General features: G+C 46.8%; 1 protein-coding gene and 2 pseudogenes across 1 annotated transcript; 1 reads left to right on the top strand and 2 right to left on the bottom strand.

Moving 5' to 3' along the window:
• The first annotated feature begins 5,776 nt into the window (after positions 1–5,776).
• On the top strand, positions 5,777–11,161 carry LOC119318667 (testis-expressed protein 2-like). The gene is made up of 7 exons (XM_037593250.1): positions 5,777–5,974; positions 7,511–7,755; positions 8,161–8,842; positions 8,924–9,278; positions 9,687–9,778; positions 9,909–10,103; positions 10,190–11,161. The coding sequence occupies exons 1-7, from the start codon at positions 5,792–5,794 to the stop codon at positions 10,880–10,882; spliced, it is 2,445 nt and encodes an 814-aa protein (XP_037449147.1). The 5' UTR covers positions 5,777–5,791; the 3' UTR covers positions 10,883–11,161.
• A 301-nt stretch (positions 11,162–11,462) lies between these two features.
• Positions 11,463–16,820, bottom strand: LOC119314780 (annotated as a pseudogene).
• Positions 16,821–18,251: 1,431 nt separating this feature from the next.
• On the bottom strand, positions 18,252–23,772 carry LOC119316181 (annotated as a pseudogene).
• Between the last annotated feature and the right edge of the window lie 227 nt (positions 23,773–23,999).

Here is a 23,999-nt window from a genome sequence, read left to right as displayed (position 1 = left end):
GCCCTGCATCAGAGCATGAAGTTCGGCTTCTAGGGCATCATTGCAGTTGAAGATGCACCGATACGCTGCAAATATGACGCTACCGTCCCTTCTTCTCAGCACCATCCTTGCCGCCGCTGAACCATCAGCCCCCGAGAAAGCTCCGTCGACAGACAAGGCGGTCTGTCCAGGCGGGGGTCTTGGCCAGTGCAACACCGGTGCAGGTGTTGGTGCAGTAGCTTGAATAGAAACGAAAGTTGACATTTTACCTTTGATTGTTTCTTCAGTTGAATACCTCCTGGCTAGCTGTATTGAGGACATGTAACTCTGAAGATAATCAGTCGTCGCTGCGGTCGTCAGAATGGCCTTAGCATGTGTGAGATCATTGCGCAACGACCAGATTCTCCACAAGAGCATGATTGTGCAGTCCCTCATTGCATCGTCACAGATTAGCAAGATGTTAAGGAGCCAATCCTTTCCGGTGTCCTTCAGCACCCGGTTGTCTGGCAAAGCCCAAACCTGGCGCATTTGAGTCCACAACGATTGCGCATGACCACATGTGATAAGAGCATGAAAGCTGGACTCCTTCTCTGAACCGCACAACGGGCAAGTATCACGGGTAGCAATGTGTCTGTACTTCTTGCATGCATTGGTGGCTAAAGCCCGGGACACCACTTTCCAGGTTAGTATCCGCATCTTCAGGGGCAAGCTAGCATTCCAAATACGTCTCCATATCGACTGGTGCCCATCAGGGGCTATGCTAGAAGACCCAAATCCTGCCTGCTCCTCTGAAGAAGCGAGACGATAAGCACTTCTAACAGTAAAGCATCCACTCTTCTCCGGGAACCATGCCAAAAAATCTTGCCCACCTCTAGGTGAAGTCCCAATCTTCAAAATTTCACACACGTCCATCTCCCAAAAATATTGCTGTAGCCTGTTTATATTCCAAGCCCCAGAATCTTCCAAAAAATCAGCCACCCAATTGTATCTACAGTTTCTTTTTGGAGTTATTGGTTTGAAATCATGCCTCCTGGGTATCCATGGATCCCTCCATGTTCTAATCATCGTGCCATTCCCAACCCTCTAGATCAAGGTTTTTTTCAACAGATCCAGGCTGTGAGTGATTCCTTTCCAGACTGCAGAAGAGCTGGACGGGAATACCGTATCCAAGAGATTACCGTTTGGGTAGTACTTCGCCCGTAGTAGGCGAGCGCATAGACTGTTTGGGCTGTGCAGTAATCTCCAAGCCTGTTTCGCGAGTAACGCCTGGCTGAAGGCACGCATGTCTTCTAACCACTAAGAGAAAAAAAGAAGAGAATCTAATAATTAAACTGACCAAACCTGAAACAGCTCATTATCCAAGGAAATCTAACACCGGAAAGAGTTCTTTTTGCAAAAAAAAAACTAATTTGCTTGACCGCCAAATTAAATAGCTGCCAAAGAACAAACCTTATGTTAATTCGATTTTTGCTTGGACTCACATAAAGACAAAAAAATCCCCTGAAACTTACTGGTTTAGTGGCTACAGTGCAGCAGTGGTCGCCGCCGGCTCCAGGTGCCGTGAGATTGAAGCAGAGAGGAGGGCTGCTTGTGCGATGTGAGGAGGAGATGTACATGCGTTGACCATTCCACGAGTTGAGAGGCAAGGATCAGACGGTGTGGTCAGGCTGATCAAACGGTCAGCGAGGCGGCTTAAAATTTACCGGCAACAGCCGGTTGATTTGTGGCATCGGTCAAAAAAAAAAGTCTGCAGGTATCGTCCACGAATCTGCTTCAAGTCAACAAGGCAACTCCATCCCGTCACGTATAAAAAGGCATGCGGCCTCAAAGTCTCAAACCGACCGACTACACGCCACGATCCAATGTTCATGGGCAGAAGTACCAGGAGCAAGGGCCGCCGCGTCGACGCCGCCGACCGGCTGGGCGACCTTCCGGACTGCCTCCTGCACGTCATACTCTCTTACATCGGCTCTCGGCAGGCGGTGCAGACGAGCGTGCTGTCCCGGCGGTGGAGGCACCTGTTTCGCGACGTGCCCTGCATGCGTCGACATCGACGAACGGGACTTCACCAACGGCGGCGACGGCCAACACTGGGAGCGCTTCGAGGACTTCAGCGATCGCCTCCTGACGTCGATCCGGCCGGGGACGCGGCTCGACGTCTTCCGCCTCCACCTGGCCAGCCGCGTCTGCGACAATTCCACCTCCAGCAGATGGATCCGCCGCGGCCTCCGGCACCTCCCGGCCGCCGTCGACATCCGCGCCACCCACGACCACGCCGTCTCCTGGAGACCGCACTTGCCGTTCCCGCGCCCCGGCCCCCATGGCCACAGAGACCCGTTGGCCCAGTCCGCGTGCGCCGCTGGTTTCACGCGCCGCCTCACAAAGCTGCGGCTCGTCGGGGTCAACATCCTGGCTGGCTTCGTGGAGGACCTCGGCCAGCACTGTCCGGCCATCCAGGAGCTCCACGCCGAGAGGTGTTACATGCCCATGGACGTACTCGCATCACCCACCCTCAGGCGCCTCACCGTCGTCGATAGGCGCCACCACTACCGCTCGGCCGTTGCTCCCAGGCTGGTGGCTCCCTGTCTCGCCTCCCTCTGCCTCGAGATCGTGTACGATGGCGAGGAGCACGGCAATGTCGCCAGTGCTGGAGCGGCTACACCAAAACAGTTGACGGTGCTCACCGACGCATCAGTCCGGCTCAAAGCCGCGGACGAGCGCATGCCGAACCGACAAGGGCGGGAGCAAGGCAAGCTCAAGTTCTTCAAGTCAATGGCCGGCTTCCTAGCCCTTTTGCCTAACGTCGTAAACCTACATCTCCAGGGGTTCACCACAATGGTAACTAAGGACCTACATCTCGAGGATGGATATATTCTCTCGGATCCTAACATGCATCTCGTCATGACATGATGATAACAAAAAAAGAACACATTTGGAAGTTTAATTGTTAGAAATATGTTCTTTAATTAGCTAAAAACGATGCAAATATCATGATTATATGCATGTTAACAGGATCTAACATGCATTTTTTTCATCTTGTTATACGTGTCTTTCAATTCAGGCATTGCTTGAAAAGGAATCCCAAGAATTCCCGGTGCTACATAACTTGAGAAGCTTGCTCCTCGAAAATTGTGATGTTGGAATGAGTTTCCAGGCGTTGGCAAGCATCCTGAGGAACACACCCAACTTGGAGAAGCTTGCATTGCACCTATGCATGGTACGTCGTCATAGTAACTAACTACTCCCTCCGTCCCATAATATAAGAACGTTTTTGGCACTACATTAGTGTAAAAAACGCTCTTATATTATGGGACGGAGGGAGTACATAACATGACAATTTAGTTGCCTTGCCTTCAATTAGTTTTGGGTTCGTTGCCACTCTAGCTAATCAGATAATCTCCTCACATGTACAACCACAGTTTGCAGCTCCCCCGATCGTGAAAAGGTGGAAGGAGATGGCATCTTCCGAAAGCCATTGTACAACTCAAGTTGCACCTGCTGGTTTTTGGGGCAAGAAGTTAACAACTATAGAAATCAAGCGCCGACAGCAAGATGATGAACACATGGCTAGAGTTTTATTAGAGATCTCTAAGGGGATGTTGCCAGCACAATGGAGGCAGGTCAAGACGTAATGTGCAATTGTGTCAGGATGAAACTAGGGTACCCATGAAAATAGGAACTACTCCTATGATAAAAAGATTTAAGAAGACCATGGATAACACACCAGAAATTTGTTCAAACTAAAACTATGTATAATATGGCATTTTGTTATTTGAAATGTTTTTGTTTTTAAATATTGGATTCAAGATTTATTGGAACCATATAGAAACAACTAAATTATATATATGTTGAGGCCTCCTACTAGTGAATGAAGTTGGTTGCAACAAAATATATTGTGAGGTGGACTGTCTAGAGGTAATTGAGATCATGTAGAGTGGCGGGAATTCACTTGGACTAGCAGCGGCAATTTATGAAGTATGTTCTTTCTTATCTAGTAATTTTATTTCTATAGTTTTTAGTGATTGTCCTCGGGAAGCCAATATGATGGCGGATCTGTTGGCTAAGAACTCGGAAGTGTCTCAAACCATTGTTTAGAAATCGGAACCCCAAGTTTCTTAGTCGATGTATTAACGAATGATGTACTCTCTTTGTAAAGAAATATAGAGCATTTATAGATAACTAAAGTAGTGATCTAAACGCTCTATATTTCTTCACGGAGATAGTATCAATCTTTTCATATCAAATGTAAACCGCCGTGACATCTCACAAAAAATAGAAACAACTGAATTATAGGTCGGGTGACATCTCACAAGCTGGTGTCATATAGATTCAGGTTGCTTACCACTTGTTGGATGATATTTTTAAATTTTTTTGTTGGGTTTATGGTTGTTATGTTTGAACTGCTTGTATCCATAATAAGATCTCATCATTCCGTTCCCCTTGGTAACCCAAGTTTCCTATCATCGAAACCCACTAGTTTGATGCCCATCCTCAGGTCGTGTGAGTTACAGTGGGGTACATGATGACGGATTTGGGTTTGTTGCCACTCTAGGCAATCAAATAATGTCATGTAAAACCATAGTTTATACCTCCCTCGGTCGTGAAAATGAGAGAAAAAACTTGCATCTTCCAAAAGCCGTGCGGAATTTCACCAGAAATTTCAGCAGCATAACGCGTTCATTTCGTAGCGCCCGGTGACAAGACAACTCTTGACTGAAAACATTAATCAAACACACATCTATACATTGGTTAAAATCAAATGGTTTAAAAAGGAATTAGGCTGGTTTCATTTGTCATTATTTTATTGTATATAAAATGCGCTAGTTTGATAGCATGACATAAGGTTATCTGCATATATGTGCCGTGGGAGCAAAGCATCATGTAACACAAACTTTAATTTGATACAAATTATTAAGGATATACGTATCTCTTACGGTGAGTGACCATGTACTTCTACAACAAGTTCACACACGTATTTTTTTTTCTTTTATAGGAAATTATTATAGTATTGTTAGTTCACATCCTGACAATATCTTTCTTGCGTATAGGGGTCTAAATTTCGTAAGCATGTGTATAGGTGTGATGAGTTCCATATAGGGTGCATTCTACTAGGAGCTGGGGAAATAAGATTCTGAACAAAAAGGACCACCGGTCATAACTCAGGCTGGGCCTAACAAAGCCCGAAGCAGAAAACCTAGGCCCGGGCCTGGCCCGACCATCGGGCCTAGTATTGAGGCCCAAGCCTAGCCCATCAGTCAAAAAACCCGTCGGGCCTTGGTCCAGGCCTCTTTCTTAAATTGCAAAAATGACAAGCCCAAGCCCGGCCCCGCAAGGCCATCAGGCTCAAAATCTAGGCCCAGGCCCGGCCCGTGGGCAAGGTCGGGCCGGGAATCCCGTGGGCAGGTATACTCAGAGTCAGAGAGCTCATCTCGTACACACGTACACAATCCGTACATACATACGCACATGCCCACGTACAAAACGCGTAGCCACCGTGGAATTCCAATTCCAAAGCCGACGGGGCGAAGCAACCGAGCCACCCCGTCCCGACCCCTGCCCCACCACCGACATGCTGGCCCCATCACCCCCGGGCCCACGCGTCATGCTCCTCGTCCAACCACCTGCCAGCTCCACGCAGTGCGCGGCCGGAAGCAAGAAAAAGAAAAGAAAAAGGGCGTCTCGTGCTCAGCTCCTCCCCACGCCACGCGTTCCGTCCGTTTTCTCCTCCTCACGCGGCGAGCACCCGCTGCTTTCCCCTTTTCGCACTCCAGTCCCTGCCCCCGCCGGCGACGCCGCCGCCGCCGCCGGGAGGATGGCCTCGGCGGGGTTCCTGGCGGGCTTCCTCCTCGGCCTGCTCGCGCTCGCGGCAGCCGAGGCGGCCGCGCTGCTCTGGGTCGCGCGCCGCCTCCGCCGACGGCAGGAGGGGGCCGCGGCCGCCGGGCAGCCCGATGGCGAGGAGCTCCCCGGCGAGCAGCCCTTCCCCTGCGAGAAGAAGGTGAGGAGTAGGCAACACGCCCCACTACCTGCCGTAGCTTAGTTCGCTTCTCGATTCGGCGGCAGCAACTGCTCCGGAGCTTCGCGCAGATGCGGCGGGGGCTAGCCGGCTAGGGATCAGCTGCCGGTCTCCGCCGAGCTCGCTTAGAAGTTCGTTCGGTTTGCGAGCTCGGAACCGCGCGTAGTTCGTAGCAGTAGCTTTGCTTAGGGTAGTTGGATTGCTGCTGATTGGGGGCAGCAACAGTGCGCATTCGGGCCAGTTCTTCCTTCCCCCAATTGCAGTGGCTGAAATTGGGGGAAACTCTGGGTTGCTAACTGCACTGCGCATTCGTGCTAACCACCCCAAACCCCCACAATTTTAGTGGCTGGGCTGGGGAATCGGACAGGGGTTTGTGTTCAGGGTTCTGCTTTTGGATCCAGGATGCCAATGTAGTTTACGACGCTGTGGTTGCAGTTTGCTACTTATGTATTCCACCTGTTTATTTCGGAATGTCGAATGTTTCCCAGGCAGTGGGTGCTGAGCTGCCTCTGATGGCAGACCGCAATCCTTGTGTTATATTTAGCATATTGAAATTGAGTGTCGCCTTCTCAAGTTGATTTGCTGTTCCTTTTTGGCACCAGTATATGTAGTCCCAGTTGGTAACTAGAAAAATCATGTAATCCATGAGTGGGAATTGCTACTCCGTGTTTGTACATATCATATTTGCATACTAGTCAGGTTCCCAGGGTTTTTAATCGCTTCTGACAGTGACATGCACCTTTGAGCTGTGATGCTATCCTTTAGCATGCCTGGCTGTTAGTTCTAGCAATTTTGGGATGCCTCACATTAAGCGGTTTTTGGATGCACATGTAATAGAGTGCATAAGTCCTTTGCTTATTATATCAAGGAGTCTACGAGTATGATGCCTGCTTAAAAGCCTTGACCTTGAGTATGAGCAACTTGCCTCTGGTTTATAAGAACTCGTAAAGCCTCACTGTCACTGTTGACTAAGATACATATGGATCGACCTTAGTCAGAAGCTATAACACTACATCTTGCCTATCACTCTGTTTACATCATGTTATTCCTTTGTCTTTATAAGCGCTGTTAGTTAATTTCTGTTGTCCAGGCAAGGATTGTATTCACGAATGTGCACTATTCAACTTATATTGTGAATAGGATGGCTGAAGAAAAAAATATGCAACATGAATTTGGCCAGTGAAGGGCTTTTTTAACTTTGCATTCAGTTATCATCAAATTGCTTTGGCTTGAAGGATATGCCATTGCTTTGCATTTAGCTATTGTATGTTTCACTGAAGGGCTTTTTTAACTTTGCATTCAGTTCTCATCGAATTGCTTTGGCTTGAAGGATATGCAATTGCTTTGCATTTAGCTATTGTATGTTTCAGTGAAGAGCTTTTTTAACTTTGCATTCAGTTCTCATCAAATTTCTTTGGCTTGAAGGATATGCAATTGCTTTGCATTTAGCTATTGTGTGTTTTATCGCTAATGATCATTGATGAAGCCTACTCACATTACTGCCATATATATTGACAGGGCTCTCTGTGGATACTAGAGCCAGAAAAGCTACCAAAAGTTAGTAATGAGCGCTTATCAAGTGGAGGCCCCAAAGAGACGAAGGAGAAAAAGAGTATTGTCGAGGTTTTTCCTGCAAAGAAATCGGCTAAAATCAAGGGGCACTCACTTAGTTTGTCTGGTCCTGATGGCCCTGACACTACGATTGAGCTTTTGAATTGCACGGTCGTTGCTGTTTCTGCATCAAGTATATCCTCACGCAAATGGTCAGTGCTACAGACAAATGAAAATGCTTACCTTTGATCAATAGATTATCAGTCATCTTTTTCTAGGTGTAAATAAATGTGAAGCTAGTTAATATTTTTTGGGATAATAGCTATTTAAGTTTGAGCTTGCCTTATTAAGTACCAAACAAATCTGAGAAGTATATTTGATGAATTGCATTGAATGTCTTGGTTCGAAGGTAAATCATACATATTACAATCAGCTAAAGATTAAGCACATAAGTTTTTTTGATGAAGGGACTCCTGTAAGAACGAAACCTATTTTGGAGGACAAGTAGAAGTATTTGACAAGCAACTTTATGTGCCTTTCATCAAGCTGTTTGGCTACAGCTGGTAGACTCTTATGCTTAACCTATATGTGATTGTGCTACTGTTGCTTACTTTCAGGACTAAGAGGTATCCGATAAAAGTGGAAAGCCAGGAATCTGAGATATATAATGGAAGCAAGGTGTGCTTTCTTTATGCTGAGACTTCATGGGAGAAGGAATCATGGTGTAAAGCACTTCGTCTTGCAGCTACTGCTGACAAGGAGAAATTGAATTGGCATGCTAAGTTGAGCAAAGAGTTCGGTAATTATATATCATCATTGAATTCTGAATACCCGTGTTTCCTAAAGCCTACAGCAATGTCAGCTGAGGATCATGAGGTTATGGATAGTGAAACAAAGACGGACGGGTCTTCCAAAGTTCGTCTTTTCCTCAAAAAGCTAGCAAAGAAGGCATCTACAAAGGTTCCTGTAGAGGGTAAAACAAGTGCTGCGTCATCCACACAAGGTGAAAGGAAGATGTTAGATAAATTACGCAGCTATCAGGCTGCACCGTTTATTGAATCCTTCCTAGGTCCACAAGAGGACAAGTTCAGTAGCAGCCCATCACAAGATACAGCAAAACCCAGTGTCCCAACTGCTCCATCGAGTCACACTGGACAGATTCCAGCTTTTCCTGATGTAAATGCAGATGATAAAGTTGTGGATGAAGGTACACTCTGTTGGAACCTTCTATCCTCACGGCTCTTTTTCGATGCTCAAATGAGTGATGAGATAAACAAGGCCATCAAAGCACGTATTCAGGTTAGATTATACTGCTCATGTTCAAGAAATCTGTCTGTGTGTTCTTTCCTTTTTGTTTATTCATGATTCCCATTTGTACAGCGAACATTATCAAGCATGAGGACCCCAGCTTATGTGGGTGAAATTACACTTACGGAGTTCAGCCTTGGAAAACTTCCACCTTATGTGCATGCGATGAGAGTTCTTCCACTGGATTTAAATGAGCTGTGGGCCTTTGAAGTTGATTTTGAATATTCAGGCGGAATATTGTTGGACATTGAAACGAGGCTTGAGGTTGAGGAACCAGAGTTACAAAAGGATCTCATGAAAACCAATTTCGGAACAGACTCTAATGGGGAGGTTGACTCCGAGCTTCTTGAGAGTATTGAGCAGTATGGTAACCAGTTTAGAGGTTCACAGAACTCAGTTTCTTCAGTGGAAGGAAAAGACGAAGCAGGTTTGTTTAAACTTTATATTCTTCCTTGGAAGTCTTGTCTATGCTTGTTCTACCGAATGACCAAATGATTCTTAAGAGAATAAGAGAGCCATTGTCTTTCTGCAAAATGTCCTGATCAACCCCTATATTCATAGTCTTTGACATGTTAGTTCCCTATGTTGGTTTTGTATATACCTGTAGCAGACTTCAGATAGACATTGCTAGGATTTATGATTTCAGGCTTGCATCAGAACTTAGGTTAATAGTTTTGTATTAGAGAAGTATTCCTATGCAATTTGGGAATACTGGTTTCATGTATCTGCATTTATTATTTCTTGATGATTCTACCAAAACATCATATTAATAAAAAGGGCTCAAATTATGATCCATCGACATTGATTGTATGTACATTATGGTCTTCTGTATCAGATGCTAGTCAGTCAAAGAGCACTGGATGGACATCAACTTATATATCAAGGTTGAAAAATATGTTGCACTCAATAGCCGATCATGTCTCACAGGTTTGCTCTTCTGCTCGTTGTCTCCTGACTCGCGATTCATGTGTTTTACCTATGTATTCTTATGGATGTGTTATGCATAGAGAAATGTCAAAAGCTTAAGATCAAATGTGCCGTTACATTCTTCTTGCAGGTTCCACTTTCTCTGGCGATAAAAATCACATCTGTTAGAGGTACCTTGCGCATACATCTGAAGCCCCCTCCGTCGGATCAACTCTGGTATGGATTCACATCTATGCCTGACCTGGAGTGGGACTTGGAATCCTCTGTTGGTGATAGGAAAATTACCAACAGTCGCATCGCATCACTTATTGGTAACAGAATCAAGGTAAACAACACAACCTTCCTCTGAACATGTTGTTCCTTTTCTGACTTAATACATGTCTAACAGCGAAACACACCATGCTGTGTCAGGTTTCGCTCCGTGATAGCTTGGTGCTTCCAAACTGTGAAAGCATTTCCATTCCAGGGATGTTGGCAGAAAAGGATGACTGGGTCCCCCGCAAGGATGGACCTTATATCTGGCTCAACCATGAACCCACCGAGGCCAAAAGCCATGTCGCAGCCGCCACACCAACCCATCCTGAGGAAGCTGGCCCCAAGGACGATGCCATCAGCAAAAGCAGAGCACCAAGTCTGCCTGCTTCCTCAGCCGGGAGCGAGGAGTCCCTGAAATCCATCGACGAGTCAGCCGAAGACCCTCCTGCAGAAGCATCTCATGCGCAGTCTCTCCTGGCTGAGACCGCCTCTCCTCCTCACCCGGACGCTACCGACGAGCCGAGGAAACCGCTGCTGGCCACGGAGAAGCTCCAGGCAGACTCATCGGAGAGCAGGGCGGGATCCCCACCGTACACCTCCCTGAGGGCCATCATACCTGCTGGGGAACAGCAGCAGCAGCAGCAGGCGGTGGCGGCAGCAGCGGGCTCTGTTGGAGATGATGCAAAGCGGAAGAGCGGGAGGCGGAGCCGGATGATGGACCTGGGGAAGAAGATGGGGGACAAGCTGGAGGAGAAGCGGCGGCAGGTGGAGGAGAAGGGCAGGCACATCGTTGAGAAGATGCGGGAGAACGCGAGGACCAACAGCATGGAGAGAACCACCTCCGCGTAGTTAATTAGCCGGGAGCAGCAAGTTCGGTCAGTCGTGCTCTGTCGATTCTCTTTTCAATCGGGAAACCTGTGTATGGTAGCTAAGCTGAATCATTCCAGATGCATGTCACACATGTATAAATGTTGATTGACAATGAACATCTAGGCAGAACCAGCTAGGACAATGTGTACCCTTAGCTTAATGGTGTTTCAGTGGTACCTGAGTGGCAATCACCATACTGAACTTTTGTAATGTCAAATTAATGGCGTTTCAGTAGTACATGAGTGACATTACATGGTCTACCAAGTTGATGAGGTCCAGGAATCATCTAGGCAGAATCATCTATAATGAACATCTAGGCAGAACCATCTATAATGAAGCATTCTTCTGAACAAATGGTAACAAGTTGATGAGGTTCATGAAATACATTTGTCGAAAAATATGGTCGAAGAAGAACTACACAGAGGTAATGGCAAGCCAAAGTAGAAGTGATGTCCAGTTACAAAGTTATTGCCCAAGGCCAGAACAAGGAAAATGAAAAGAACAATTACACATGAACTTACAACTCAGAAACTACACAAGATAAGACGAAACCGCCGCCCAAACTGGAACATAAAGAAACACACTGGCAAGTAGGGCAACAAGTCGAGACCCCTCGCCGACATATGCCCGCGGATTGAATCTCCTTTGCAGCATAGTAGGTTCAGAAAACAATTTGTGGACCTAGGGCAGTTTTCATTGTTGGCGAGCTGCTTCCTCATGTCCGCCTTGACTTTGTCTTCCCTGTGTCTTGCCTCCTCTTCCGCTTCTTCTTCGGTCATGTTTTCCTTGAGTGCGCTGAGTGTTGGGGTAACGACGACCAAGAGCTGCACTTCCTTGATGCTTGGGAGAAATTCCAGTCCAGAAAAACCAATTTTACGATCGATAAGTCGCAGGTTCAGCACCTCGAGTTTGGGCATCGATGATGCCTCGAACTCCAACGATCCGACCTCCACGTCCATGTAAACAAGCTCGAGCGTCACGAGGCTTCTGAAAAGGCCACTATGGAAAGTGATAGGTAGTGCACTCTGGAACGATTTCTCCTTGATAGACAGAATGGATAGGTTTGGTATGTTCCCAAGGATTCGCAATTCTTCATCGTTTATAGACACCTCGGTGGATTCTAGCTTAATCTTCACCAAATTCTGGAGCACCTTGATCCATTGCGGCAGTTCATCCATCCAACCGAGAAGCTTGAGGCTCCGGAGATTTTCTGGAGGCGAGGACATGCCATTCAAGATGTCACATAAATCCCATACCTCTGACCGCACTGACAAAGATTCAAGGTGGTCGAGACCTGAAATGGCTGAACAAAACTCCGGGCCATTACCCCTATCAATGCCAAACACTCCTAACTTGCGGAGGTTGGTGAGACCTTCTATCTCTTGTATGATGGCATTTTCCCATTCAAGGTGCACACATTGCAGTGTGTTCAGGGATTTCAGTTCCCCGATCCCTACTGGCACCTTAATAGCATAAGCTTGTATGACCATTGCGCAACAACAAGCGAAAGGTACACAGCATGCTAGTGATGGCCGTTCTTCTCCGATATAGGATTCATTGCCAGCTTTCAGTTGACATAGCTTGCTAAGCTTGCCGATGGTTCTTGGCAGCCTCGTTATTCTTGTATATTTGATGTCTAGCGTCTCAAGTTGTCGCAGGTTACCCACTGAATCTGGCAGGTAATATATTCCTTCACTCCCTCTTAGAGAAAGGTATCTCAGATGAAGATGATTCCCAATGTGCTCAAGGTGATGATCGGCTAGATCTTTAGTTCCTTCGAGGTCCAGCACACGAAGAAATCTCATCTTGTCAGAAATATAAAATGGCCTCCACTTGCCAAACACCGTCAATGACCGTATACATGACAACTTCATGGTGGCCTCAAACTGACCTTCGTCTCCATCCCAATTACTGCTTATGGCAAGGTGACGGAATGTGCCTTGGTTGTTTGAGTTGCATCCTTGCTCCAGCCTGAAAACAAGATTTTCCTCCATTGACTTTTCTATGATGATATCACGGATCGGATCATGTAGTTGACATGAGTCAGTTCGTTGTGTGCTGCAAAGTGAAATCTGAGTTGGTAATATCATGCTTCTCTCTAGAAGTTCCATGAAGTATCTTTTGGCCGTGGATGTATCCTCTGAGTAACCTTCCGCAACCCATCGGGACACCAAACGTCTCCGGCTAACTATGCGATCTTCAAGGAAGATGGATAAGTACAAGATGCAGGACTTGAGGTAATAGGGTAGGCCATCATAACTTTTCATAAGGACTGTTTTTACGCCCTCAAACTTTGGATTCATCTCCATCTCCAGACTGATACATCGATCCAGTTTCATCCACTCCCCGCAAGTTTTTGTTGGTTGTTCCGCCAAAAATCCACCTATGGTGAGTATCGCAAGGGGAAGTCCATTGCACTTCTTTAGGATCAGATTGCGGGTTCAACCAATTCAGGATAATGCTTAGTCAAATCTGTGGCTTTATCCTTAAATACCTGCAATTGGTTAACATATAATTAGTTTTGACCACTATGTAATTAAGATGAGTCAAGTGTATGAAAACTAGTGTACAGAGTATATTTTTTTGACTATCATGTGCATGTTTGGGTGCGTAGTATGCAATAGGCTATGTTTTCTATTGACTTGGTAATAAACATCAGGAATGCAATTAAAAATATTTCTTTCATTATCTATTTTTCTTAATTGGAGTGACTAGGACATAGTCCTGTATGTAAGAATTCTAAAACTGAAATATGAAACACTATATGTTATTATAATACAAGTTGAGTTATAACTTATCGTGTTCATCACCCAAACATACTTTGTACCAAATTTAACATCAAGGCATGTTTCCATCAATTCTCTATATGTATATTTTTTTTGTAATTCTCGGAAAGATGATTATGTTATTTGGCTCAGTTTGAACAAAAGGGGAAAAGGAGAAGTACTTTTCTAGCACCATGTACATAAACCAACCTGTTTGGAGAGCACGTAGTTTCAAAAATATGGAAAAATGATTAAATTGTATTCATTATAGTTACATGATTCTTTCAAAACACTGTTCCCATATAATTTGGTAAGAGAAGTAGTGAAGTCATGGAATTTGCCAGCTTGATGCATGCTAATGCTAACCTGGCCTAACTCGGGAAATGGGTTCATGTAATCAGTATTTTGGTTTCACACCTAGCATGTCGAATGTATATGATTCCTAAATATTGCCCTACAACATGATAGCCGAATTTACATTCTTGCAACCCACTCTGAATTATCTCTTGTAAAGGGGGATGGTTGTGTTGTGCTTACAGTATGCTAATCTGAAATATGACCCTTCGAAGATCTAGATAAAGGGAACTATATATTTTTGCAATTGAGAAAGTGAATAATATGGGTAGTGTTCTTTCAGTACCTTTTCTGTGAAGAGGTCACAAGCACCCTTTTCGTCTAGACCGTTGAGCAAGCATATGCACTTTGGGTTTTTGCAACAATGCTTAGCAATATCCTCATGCCTTGTGGTGATCAGAATGACCAAGCTTGGACTATTCATTGCAAGCAAACATGGCAATATTATATCCCATTCCATGGTAGACGAGAGGTCATCAAGAACAATCAAGCAACTCTTTTCTTGTAAACACTGGTCCAGCGGTCCAGTAAAGTCTTCAACTTTCGTTGAAGCAACTTTCCTTGCGTCTAGTTGAAATATTAAGCTGCTAAGGAGCTTCTCAATCTTGAAAGGTTGCAAGACCGTGACATAGGCATGTTTTTCAAACATTTGATTGACCTCTTGGCTATGGTAAATGTCACTGATCAGAGTGCTTTTCCCAACACCACCCTTTCCCCACGCTGCAATGACCTGAATTTGTTGGGTGCTAGAGTGTTCTTGAATCAATTCAATAATATAAGATATTTCTTTCTCCCTCCCAATAAGCTGAAATTCCTCTAGAGGACCTTGCACGTTACTGGTGTGTGTGAGGCTCTCTTGGATCATTGTCATTTCATCATCTTCAGAATAAGATTGGCCTTCTTGTATCCCATTCTCAATGGTGTGGGGTAACACTAAGCTCGACGCTGCCTTTGATGAATATGTTGTGTCTTGAAAACTCTGAACACAAACAAAAGACACATTTTCAAATATAAATCACTCAAAATAATAATATGCATCAGGTCAACACATATATATGTCCTAAGCTAGACAACAATATTAATGTCACAATGAACTGTAAATCAAGATCAAATGGCATGTATACAAGTCAGTTTTGCTCACATCATGTTTGATTTTGCCTAAATTATTCTTGAATCATGTCAAAAGTTGAGCTTCTTGTAATTTCAAATTTATCAAACCATCGCAACATTATCCATGTACTACACTAGATGGCAGCATCTCCATCCCAACACGGCAACCTCTCCAATGGAACGGTGCAGCGACATCAACAAGAAATACAGGGTTGGTGACTGATCTTGGAGGTTGCATATGTCTCTGGTGAGGGGGCTGTTACCGGGGTCATCAAGAGAAGTTCCACAACGGTCAGTTGGCGACCTTGGCTAACCTTGTCCAACACACAAATTAATCTGCGTGGGATGTACAACAAGACCACAACACATCAAGATAATTGACTGATCTTTGTGCAGGTGTTTACTGGCCCATATTTTCGGTGATATGTCTAAAAGAGAGAAAAACCTTCAGCTAATATCTAGAGACGCATCTAATCTATATAATAGTAGGATACTAATGCTAGCGTGACTGTAAAACAAATAAATGAGGGTATTAAAGGTGACATATCCTAACGGCATTCGATAACAAAGATTTGGAGCAAGATGAAAGAGTAACAAAAGGCTATTTCCAAAATTGAACTAGCTAGTACCTGCTGGTGGAAAGCATAGATGGTCTGCTCAGCAGACAATTTCTTCAGCTTGGAAACCATACTTTTCTGGCCTGGACACAAGCTTGCAACTTCAACTCGCTCCGCGGACACTACGATTTGGCTCCCCATTTTGTTTTCGGGGAAGCAAGCCATGATCTGGTGCCACTCTTCCATGGTGGATAGGTCCGTGAGCACAATGAGGTACCTCTTGTTGTTGACGTACACGCCGTCTTGGCGCGCCAACTCTCGATCCGTCTTTGCCTCCTCCAGCTCCAGCTCGAAAGGAGAATCAGCCACCTCTACAAAAGTTTCTTGAAACTGTTCCACCATACTTTGGACAAACTCTTCGGGTTGGAAAGGCCGCGTCACTCTGACCCACGCGCGGCATGGAAATTTCACTTTTATGGTTGGATTGTCATAGGCCTCCAGGATGATGGAGGTATGCCCAGCGGTGCCACTTGTTCCCCACACTCCGATCACTCCAATTTGGCCCGAGCCCGAGCCTGCGCCATCCCTGACGATCAGCTGGGCGAGATCTATCCCTGCTCTTGATTCATGCTGATTCATTGCATGTCTTGTTGCTTCATCAACGCCGAGCAATGCATCAACAGCGGCGGTGTTGATGGGGAGGTCTGGAGCTTTGGACGCACCGTCGATGAGGCGGTAGCGCAAGTTCCTCTGGCCGACGTCCTCCACCTTGGCAGGCAGCTCCTTCATCTGCTCGACGACATGGCGCCGGTCGAGGAGCGTGCGAGGGATTCCCCACCAGGATTGCCCGTGGACACGGAGGACGATGTCCTCGAGGCCATCCTCGACGTCGTAGGCGACGTCGCGGACCTGGTTCGCCCAGGTCGTGACCACCTTGTTGACATGGTCATCTTGCTCATCGTCGTGTGCCACCATCAGGAAAGACTGCATCATCTGCAGTTCATCCGTGATGAAGGCCTTGTCGTGCTGCACTCCGAGCTCCATGGCCACCTCCTCTACGACGGCGGATTTGGCGCACCCAAGTGCTCCTTTCAGCACAAATTTACCGATGCTCACCGCCGTGGACTCCATCGGTGTCGATCGAGCTTCTCTCTCCCTCCCTCTCCCTGTGAGCGTTTGTGTGTGGATGAGATGTGAGAATGCAGGTCTTAGGCTCTCATGCCATGTTTTGGTAGATAATGGAAGTTCATGCGTGGCCACGATGGTTCACAACTTCAACCAATTGTTAATCAAGATTTGCCAGGTCTATAATCAACATTTGCATAGTAGTTAATTCTACTACCTCCCCTAGTTAAGCTGCTTGGACCAAGCATGCATGTGAGGCCCTTCATCCAGCAACCCACGTCATGGATTAAAGTTTAGAGCCCGCAAAAAAAATGGATTAAAGTTTAGAAAAAAAATCAATCCATACGGCTTTGATGCTAATAGCTGTCCATGATGGAGTATATGCCAGCACAAAGTTTGACTATTTATCAAGATCTATGGCGAACGTGCATGCACGTTGTGGGTTGTTGGGCTGAAAATCAAGCATAGTTTCTTGAGTTGGCTGCTAAAATTGCTGCACATACGCAGCTAGAAACGTCCATCTTTTGCCTTACACACCATACCTTCTATTGGATTCCAAAAATTAAAAAGATCCCCCCAAGAAAAATACAGCTAGAAAAATGCAATGTTTTCATCTACACCTGAAAGCCTGAACACGTAGTCGGACTCGAAAAACTGGAAGTGCTAGGAAAAAAAATCTGAAAACCTTCCGAAAATCATATTGTTTTTAGGTGGGCTACCAAAATTTGAACGCACTCAAACACCGCCGGCCTCGAAAAATTGAAAATAATCAAACCAATATGCATCAGTTTCAGGAGAATGCAACAAAAATTTCACAAGCAGACTGTAACATCATTTCGCCAACTAGCAACACAATAACATACTGATAGAGGTCGACTCATAGGTTTCAGACAGTAGGAGTTGTGCAATTCAGCACTTGTGTCAACTACTAGCATTCTAGCAAGGTTACTTTTACTTTTCAAAACAGCACTAACATCTATTCTAATTTAGGTTAACATGCATGGACTTAAACCTCTTACTTTTGCCTAGTATTCCATCCAACAACTTTGACACTTACTAGAGTACAGGCATGTGTACATACATCTTAAGAGTACAGGCTACATGGCAACCAAGCTTCAGGCTACTTGAAGTCAATCTTCTGGACTTCTGCTCCTTCTCATGATACCTCTCGCTCGTGTTCTGCGAATCTGAGAGAAAAATGTACAAGTTGATGAAGTTGATCTTTGCTTCCTGGTTGAGAAAAAAAGGTGGTATTTGCTTCTAGTTGAACAGATACTCTTAAGGAAGACAGTTCAAAAAGCAGAGGCCTGCTGATAACATGCTGGAGTTAACATTTTGGTCTGCAGTAACTGACAGAAACAGCTTGACAAACATCATCTACAGCTTGACAAACAGGTAGGACTCGGGCTTTCAGTTTAATGACAAGATACATGAACATGAACAGGAAAAGGCAAGAACTGCATAGAAACTGAACGGTCCTACTGGCCAATTACATAGTCTGGTACGGCAAAACAATGGATAAGTAACAGGCCGCACATGAACTAAATTCTCAGCAATTACATAAACCTGCTAGGAATCTGTTGTCCATACCAGGATATGAATAAATACACTAAAATATGCCCTTCTTCTCGTCCTAATCCTCCCGTCGCCGCATAATATGCTCATGAACAGTTGAGCAAGTGGCACTTCAAACATAGCTCCACCGTTCCACCTTCAAAATGGGTCCATTTTGATTGTTGGTGACCTGCTTCCTAATGTCCTCCTTGACTTCGTCTTCCCTGCTTTTTGCTTCCTTCTCCGCTTCTTCGTCGGTCATATCTTTCTTGTCTGCCTCCCATTTAATAATTACACTGTCAAATCGGACCGAGAGCCATACTTCCTTGATGCTTTGGAGAAATTCCAGCCCAGAAAAGTCACTTGTAAAATGAAAAAATTGCAGACTCAGTTAGGGCTGGACACGAGCCGAGCCGAGCCGAGTTCAGTCCGAGCCGGCCTTTGGCTCGCCTAAAGCGAGCCGATCTCGGCTCGGCTCGTTGGTTGAACGAGCCTGTTTTTGGAGGCTCGGCTCGTTTTGCCTCTGGCTCGGTCCAGCTCGAGCAGCTCGCATGTGCACTACTAATGTGTGTGCAAGCCTGTGCTTGCGGGCGTCGGGCGGCGGACGCTTGGCCAGGCACCATAGGAGGGATGAACGGTGCCATCGGTGCCGAGAGCGAGCCGTCCAGTGTCCGGCGCGGCAAGGACGACGGCGGCATCCGGCGCGGCAAGGAGGACGACAGCTACACTCTATACAATCAAGCAGAAGCATTGATCCATCCATCCATCAAGCCCTACATCCATCCATGCATCCATCGCGTGCCTGCGCAACCATGCAGGGAGCATGTGTGTCATCTGCCGTCCGTGCGCCAGTGCAAGGGAGCGCGCGTGACTGAGTGCCGAGAGTGTGCGCACCGAGTTACTAATGGGAAGGAAGGAGAGAGTACCTGCTCGTCACGTACAGCGAGAAACCAGGGGAGGAGCGTCCGCCTGCATTCGGGGTGGTGAGGAATGGCCGCATCGCTCGCCGCCATCGGTCCAGTTTTGCAGCGCGGCAAGGAGAGAGATGTGGCGGCGCGGCGAGGAGAGGGATGCGGCGGCGCTGAACAGAGAAAGGAGAGACTGCGCTCTCTCTGCGTCGCTCGTGCCCTAATGGGACGAAGGCTGATGGGAATTGGGCTGGGCCTCGAGCGAGTCACCGAGTTGGACCGGGCGAAACTCGGCTCGGCTCGGTCGGGAATCGGGCCTCATTTCACAAGTCTGCTCGCTCGTTTATTCTATCGGGCCGAGCTGTAACGGGCCGAGCTGGAGCGAGCTTCGGGCCGAGCCGAAAAGCTCGCTCGAACATCCAGTCCTAGACTCAGTACCTCAAGTTTCGGCATTGAAGTTGGCTCAAAGTCCAATGATGTGATTTCTGTGTTTCCATAATCAAGCCGAAGTACCTCGAGGCTTCCAAAGAGGCCACTCTGGAAAGTGATAGGCCCTTTGATCTGAAGCCCTTCCTCATACAAACGCAGAATGGATAGGTTTGGTGGTTTCCCAAGAACCTGCATGGTTTCACCTTCTCCCGATAGCTAGCCCAGTTATTTCTAGACTGACCTTCACGAGATTCTGGAGGCTCTTGAACCATTGCGGAAATTTCCTCAGCTGTCCGAATAGCTTGAGGCTCTGGAGGTTTTCCGGAGGCGGGGGCATGCCATCCAAGCTGTCCCAATAGTTTGAGGCTCTGGAGGAATCTTCTTCTGATTTGATTGACAAGGACTCAAGCTGGCTGAGGCCGGAAATGGCTGAACAGAATTTTAGACTATTTTTTGATTTGATAGTGCTACCAAGATCTACTCCTAACTTGCGCAGGTTGGTGAGGCCTTCTATCTCTTGTATGAAGGCACTTCCCCATTCAAGGTTCACAGTCCCTATTGTGTGCAGGCTTTTCAGTTTCCCTATCCCTCTTGGCACATTCACAGCATAAGATGCTATGGCGTATTCAACATAGCAAGTGAAAGGAATGCACCCACCACGACGCTTGGAACGCACGCGGTATGGTATGCATGGCAGTTCCAACTTCCAGCCCTTCTACAATATATACTTTGTTGCCAGCATGCAAATAACGTAGCTTACTAAGCTTGGTGATGGTTTTGGGAAGCATAAGTATACTTGTATGTTTGATATCTAGTGTCTCGAGTTGTCTCAGGTCACCCACTGAATCCGGGAGGTATGAGACACCGTCACACCTTCTTAGAGAAAGGTATCTCAGATGAAGATGCTTCCCAATGTGCTCAAGGTGATGATCAGCTAGACCTTTTGTATCTTCTAGGTCCAATATCCGAAGAAACCTCATCTTGTCAGAAATGTAAAATGGCATCCACTCGCCAAACACCGTCAATGACCTTTTTTTCAGAAAAGGAGGATGACCCCCAGCCTCTGCATCTAGTAAATGCATGCGGCCACTTTATTGATTATTCTCGAGGCCCTTACAAAGTATCACAACAATACGCCTGAATCCGCCATCTTGGCATCATATGCCCCTACTCCTATCCATATGATGAAGGGGCGCTAGCTGGGCCAAATACCCAGTCCATTCACCTAAGCCTATCATCAAAAGCCAGAAGCCCCAGCCGAGCCACATACCAGGTCTGGGGCAGAACTGGCCTGACGCACTCACATGTGTCGTCGCCGCCATCTTCCACTGGTCCGTCTTCAGAGCATATATTGAGGCTTCTATCTTGTTAGGCCTCTCTGCCATCGACGCCACCATGACGTCAGACATAAACCCCCTCCTGCGTGAGTCCAGCACCGCGCATCGGGCGCCGAGTCTCCACTGCACCACGCCGCCGAGATCCGCCGTCATCAATGTGCAGGATGAAGCACCGCTCCACCAAAAAAAGCCGCTCACTGGTCCCTCGAACCCGTGTACGCCTCCAAGAATGATGCCCCCAAGAAGGAAACGACACCAACGCGCCGCCATCATCTGATCTACTGATCTAGGGTTTCCCCCGGAGGTAGCGGATAGAGGTCTGGAGCTTCTCCACGGCGATGCCTTCAAGAAGGTAATGACACAAAAGAGTGCCGCCAACGCCGGTCTTGGCATCAAGCCGAGAACTAGGTTTTCACCCGGATCCGCTGAAGAGACCTCCATCAAGCATCGTGTGCACGGGTCGCCGCCGCGTCGCCACCACCACACCGGGGCCCCAACGCAACCGCCAGCACGACCACCGTGCCTAGCAGCCGTGGAGGCCCGGCGTCACCACGCCCGTCGGCAGCCACGCCCGGGTCTCGACCGGCCAGATCCAGATTCGGAGAAAGGGATCGGGACGGAACAGAGACCTCCGGTCGCCGCAGCCGCAGGCAACATCACGGGACGGAGCTCCATCACCCCCGCAGCCACCGCGCCATGCCGCCGCCGCGCCCTCGCAGCACCACGCCGCCAAGCGCCGCCGCCGACAGAGCACCGCGCCATGGTCAGAGGGCGGGGAGCCACGCCGAGGAGAGACCCCGCCGCCGCCGGCCGTGCCCGGGCTTTGCCCGGCAGTAGCCCTTGGCGGCGACGAGGGGGAAGGGAGGAGAGGAGGTCGGCCGGTGGCTGGGATCTGGATTCCTCCCGTGTCGCCTCGAGGAGGGACGCGGGGGTCGGGGGGTGTGGAGGCACCGTATACGAGACAACTCCACGATGCTCTCCAACTCACGCTTATCTCCCTTCCAGTTACTGCTTATGGCAAGGTGACGCACTGTGCCTTGAGTGTCCAACCTGCACCCTTCCTCCAGCCTCAAGACAAGATTTTCCTTCATTGACTCTGCGATGTTGATATCACGGATCAGATCATGTAGCTGGCAGGAGTCAAGTCCTTTTCTGCTGCAAACTGATTGCTGAGTTGGCAATATCATGCTCCTCTCTATGAGTTCCATGAAGTATTTGTCTGCTACAACTCTGTTTCGTGAGTAACCTTCGGCGATCCATCGGCACACCAAACGTCTCCGGTTAACATTGCGGTCTTCATTGAAGATGGAAATGTACAAAAAACAAGACTTGAGGTAATATGGCAGGCCATCATAACTCTTCATAAGGACTGCATTTATGACCTTTAACTTTGGATTAATCTCCAACTCAACACTGATATGTTCATTCAATTTCCTCCATTCCGAAGCAGTTTTCATTGGTTGGTCTGCCAAGAAACCAGCTATGGTGACTATCGCAAGAGGAAGTCCATTGCACTTTTTTAGGATGAGTTTCGCGGGTTCAACCAACTCAGGATATTGCTTAGCCAAATTTGTGGCCTTATTCTTAAATACCTGCAATAGAGCAAAATACAATTAGTCTTTTTACTAGTCTACAATTGAATAAATCAGGTGCATGCAAACCAATGTTATGGGGCGGAGGGAGTATGTAACATCGTCATTTAATTTTACTACTCTTTTGTGGGATATGGCAACAAACTTGGCCGGGAGAACTAACTCCTTCACTATCAAAATTTTCAAGTGACCAGGATATAGTTCTGTACGTATTAATTCTCTATGTCTGAAATACGAAATCACACACTATCTGCTATTGTACAATTGACAACAATATATGTGAAGTTGAAACTTACTGTGCACATCTCTAAAACCATATTTTTGTACTAGAATTCAAATAACCATTTTCTATCCATCTTCTGTGTGTATGAAATTTCGATTAGTTTTTCTGAACTTGAAGAAATTTGTAATTTTGCTAAGATTTAAGATGGAAAACAAGGAAAATACTACTCTAGTCTTGTGTTCATATCAACCTATCTGGAAAAGCACATCTATGGTTTCAAACAAATTGGAAACAAATTCTAATAAATGGAACTCATTTTTGGTACATGATTTATTTAACCAAGGTTCTGGTATTATACTCCCTCCGTCTGAAAATACTTGTCGGAGAAATGAATGTATCTACATATATTTTAGTTTTAGATACATTCATTTTTATCCATTTCTCCGACAAGTATTTCTGGACGGAGGGAGCAGGGACATAAAGAGAAGTGATAAGTCATGAATTATTGTCGGCTTGGTTCTAATCTAACTTGGCCTAACCCAGAATTGTTGCAATGGTCGAAAGTACATTCCTACATGATAAACCTGCAACATGGGTTGGTGGTGGTGGCCTAGTCTTACGTTTTTGCACCCCCACTCCGATGTACCTCCTCCAAATCTATGGTTGCTGGAGTTGTGCTTACAGAATGCTAATCTGAAATGACCCTTTGAACAAAAGGAAAAGTGAAATGGGTAAACTAAGTGAGTAATTCTCTTTCAGTACCTTTTTTGTGAACAGGTCGAATGCATGCTTGTCTGGTAGACCACTGAGCAAACGTATGCACTCCTTTTCTGGCATGTACTCTGGTTCCTTGCAACAATGTTTAGCAATATCCTCTCGCCTTGTGGTCACAACAACCAAGCATGGTTTTCCCATTTCGACGAAAAAGGGTTTCCCCTGCTTTGTATTACAAAGCAAGAAACGTACAAGAAAGGGTGACTCCTACCACTAGGGACCTCCCGCTCCCCCGCTCCCTAGGGTTCCCCGCCGCCGCCGCCGGCTCCCCCGCGCGGAGCCGCCGCCACGGCGGCCCGAGCCCGCCGCCGCCGCCAGCCCCCTCCTTCCCCCGTTCCCCTTCTCCTCCCCCCCTCCTCGCCCCTGTA

Source organism: Triticum dicoccoides, chromosome 6A (assembly GCF_002162155.2).
Source record: "Triticum dicoccoides isolate Atlit2015 ecotype Zavitan chromosome 6A, WEW_v2.0, whole genome shotgun sequence".
Lineage (NCBI taxonomy): Eukaryota > Viridiplantae > Streptophyta > Magnoliopsida > Poales > Poaceae > Triticum > Triticum dicoccoides.
Note: the sequence above shows the minus strand (reverse complement) of the source record. Positions and strands in the feature narration are given on the sequence as shown.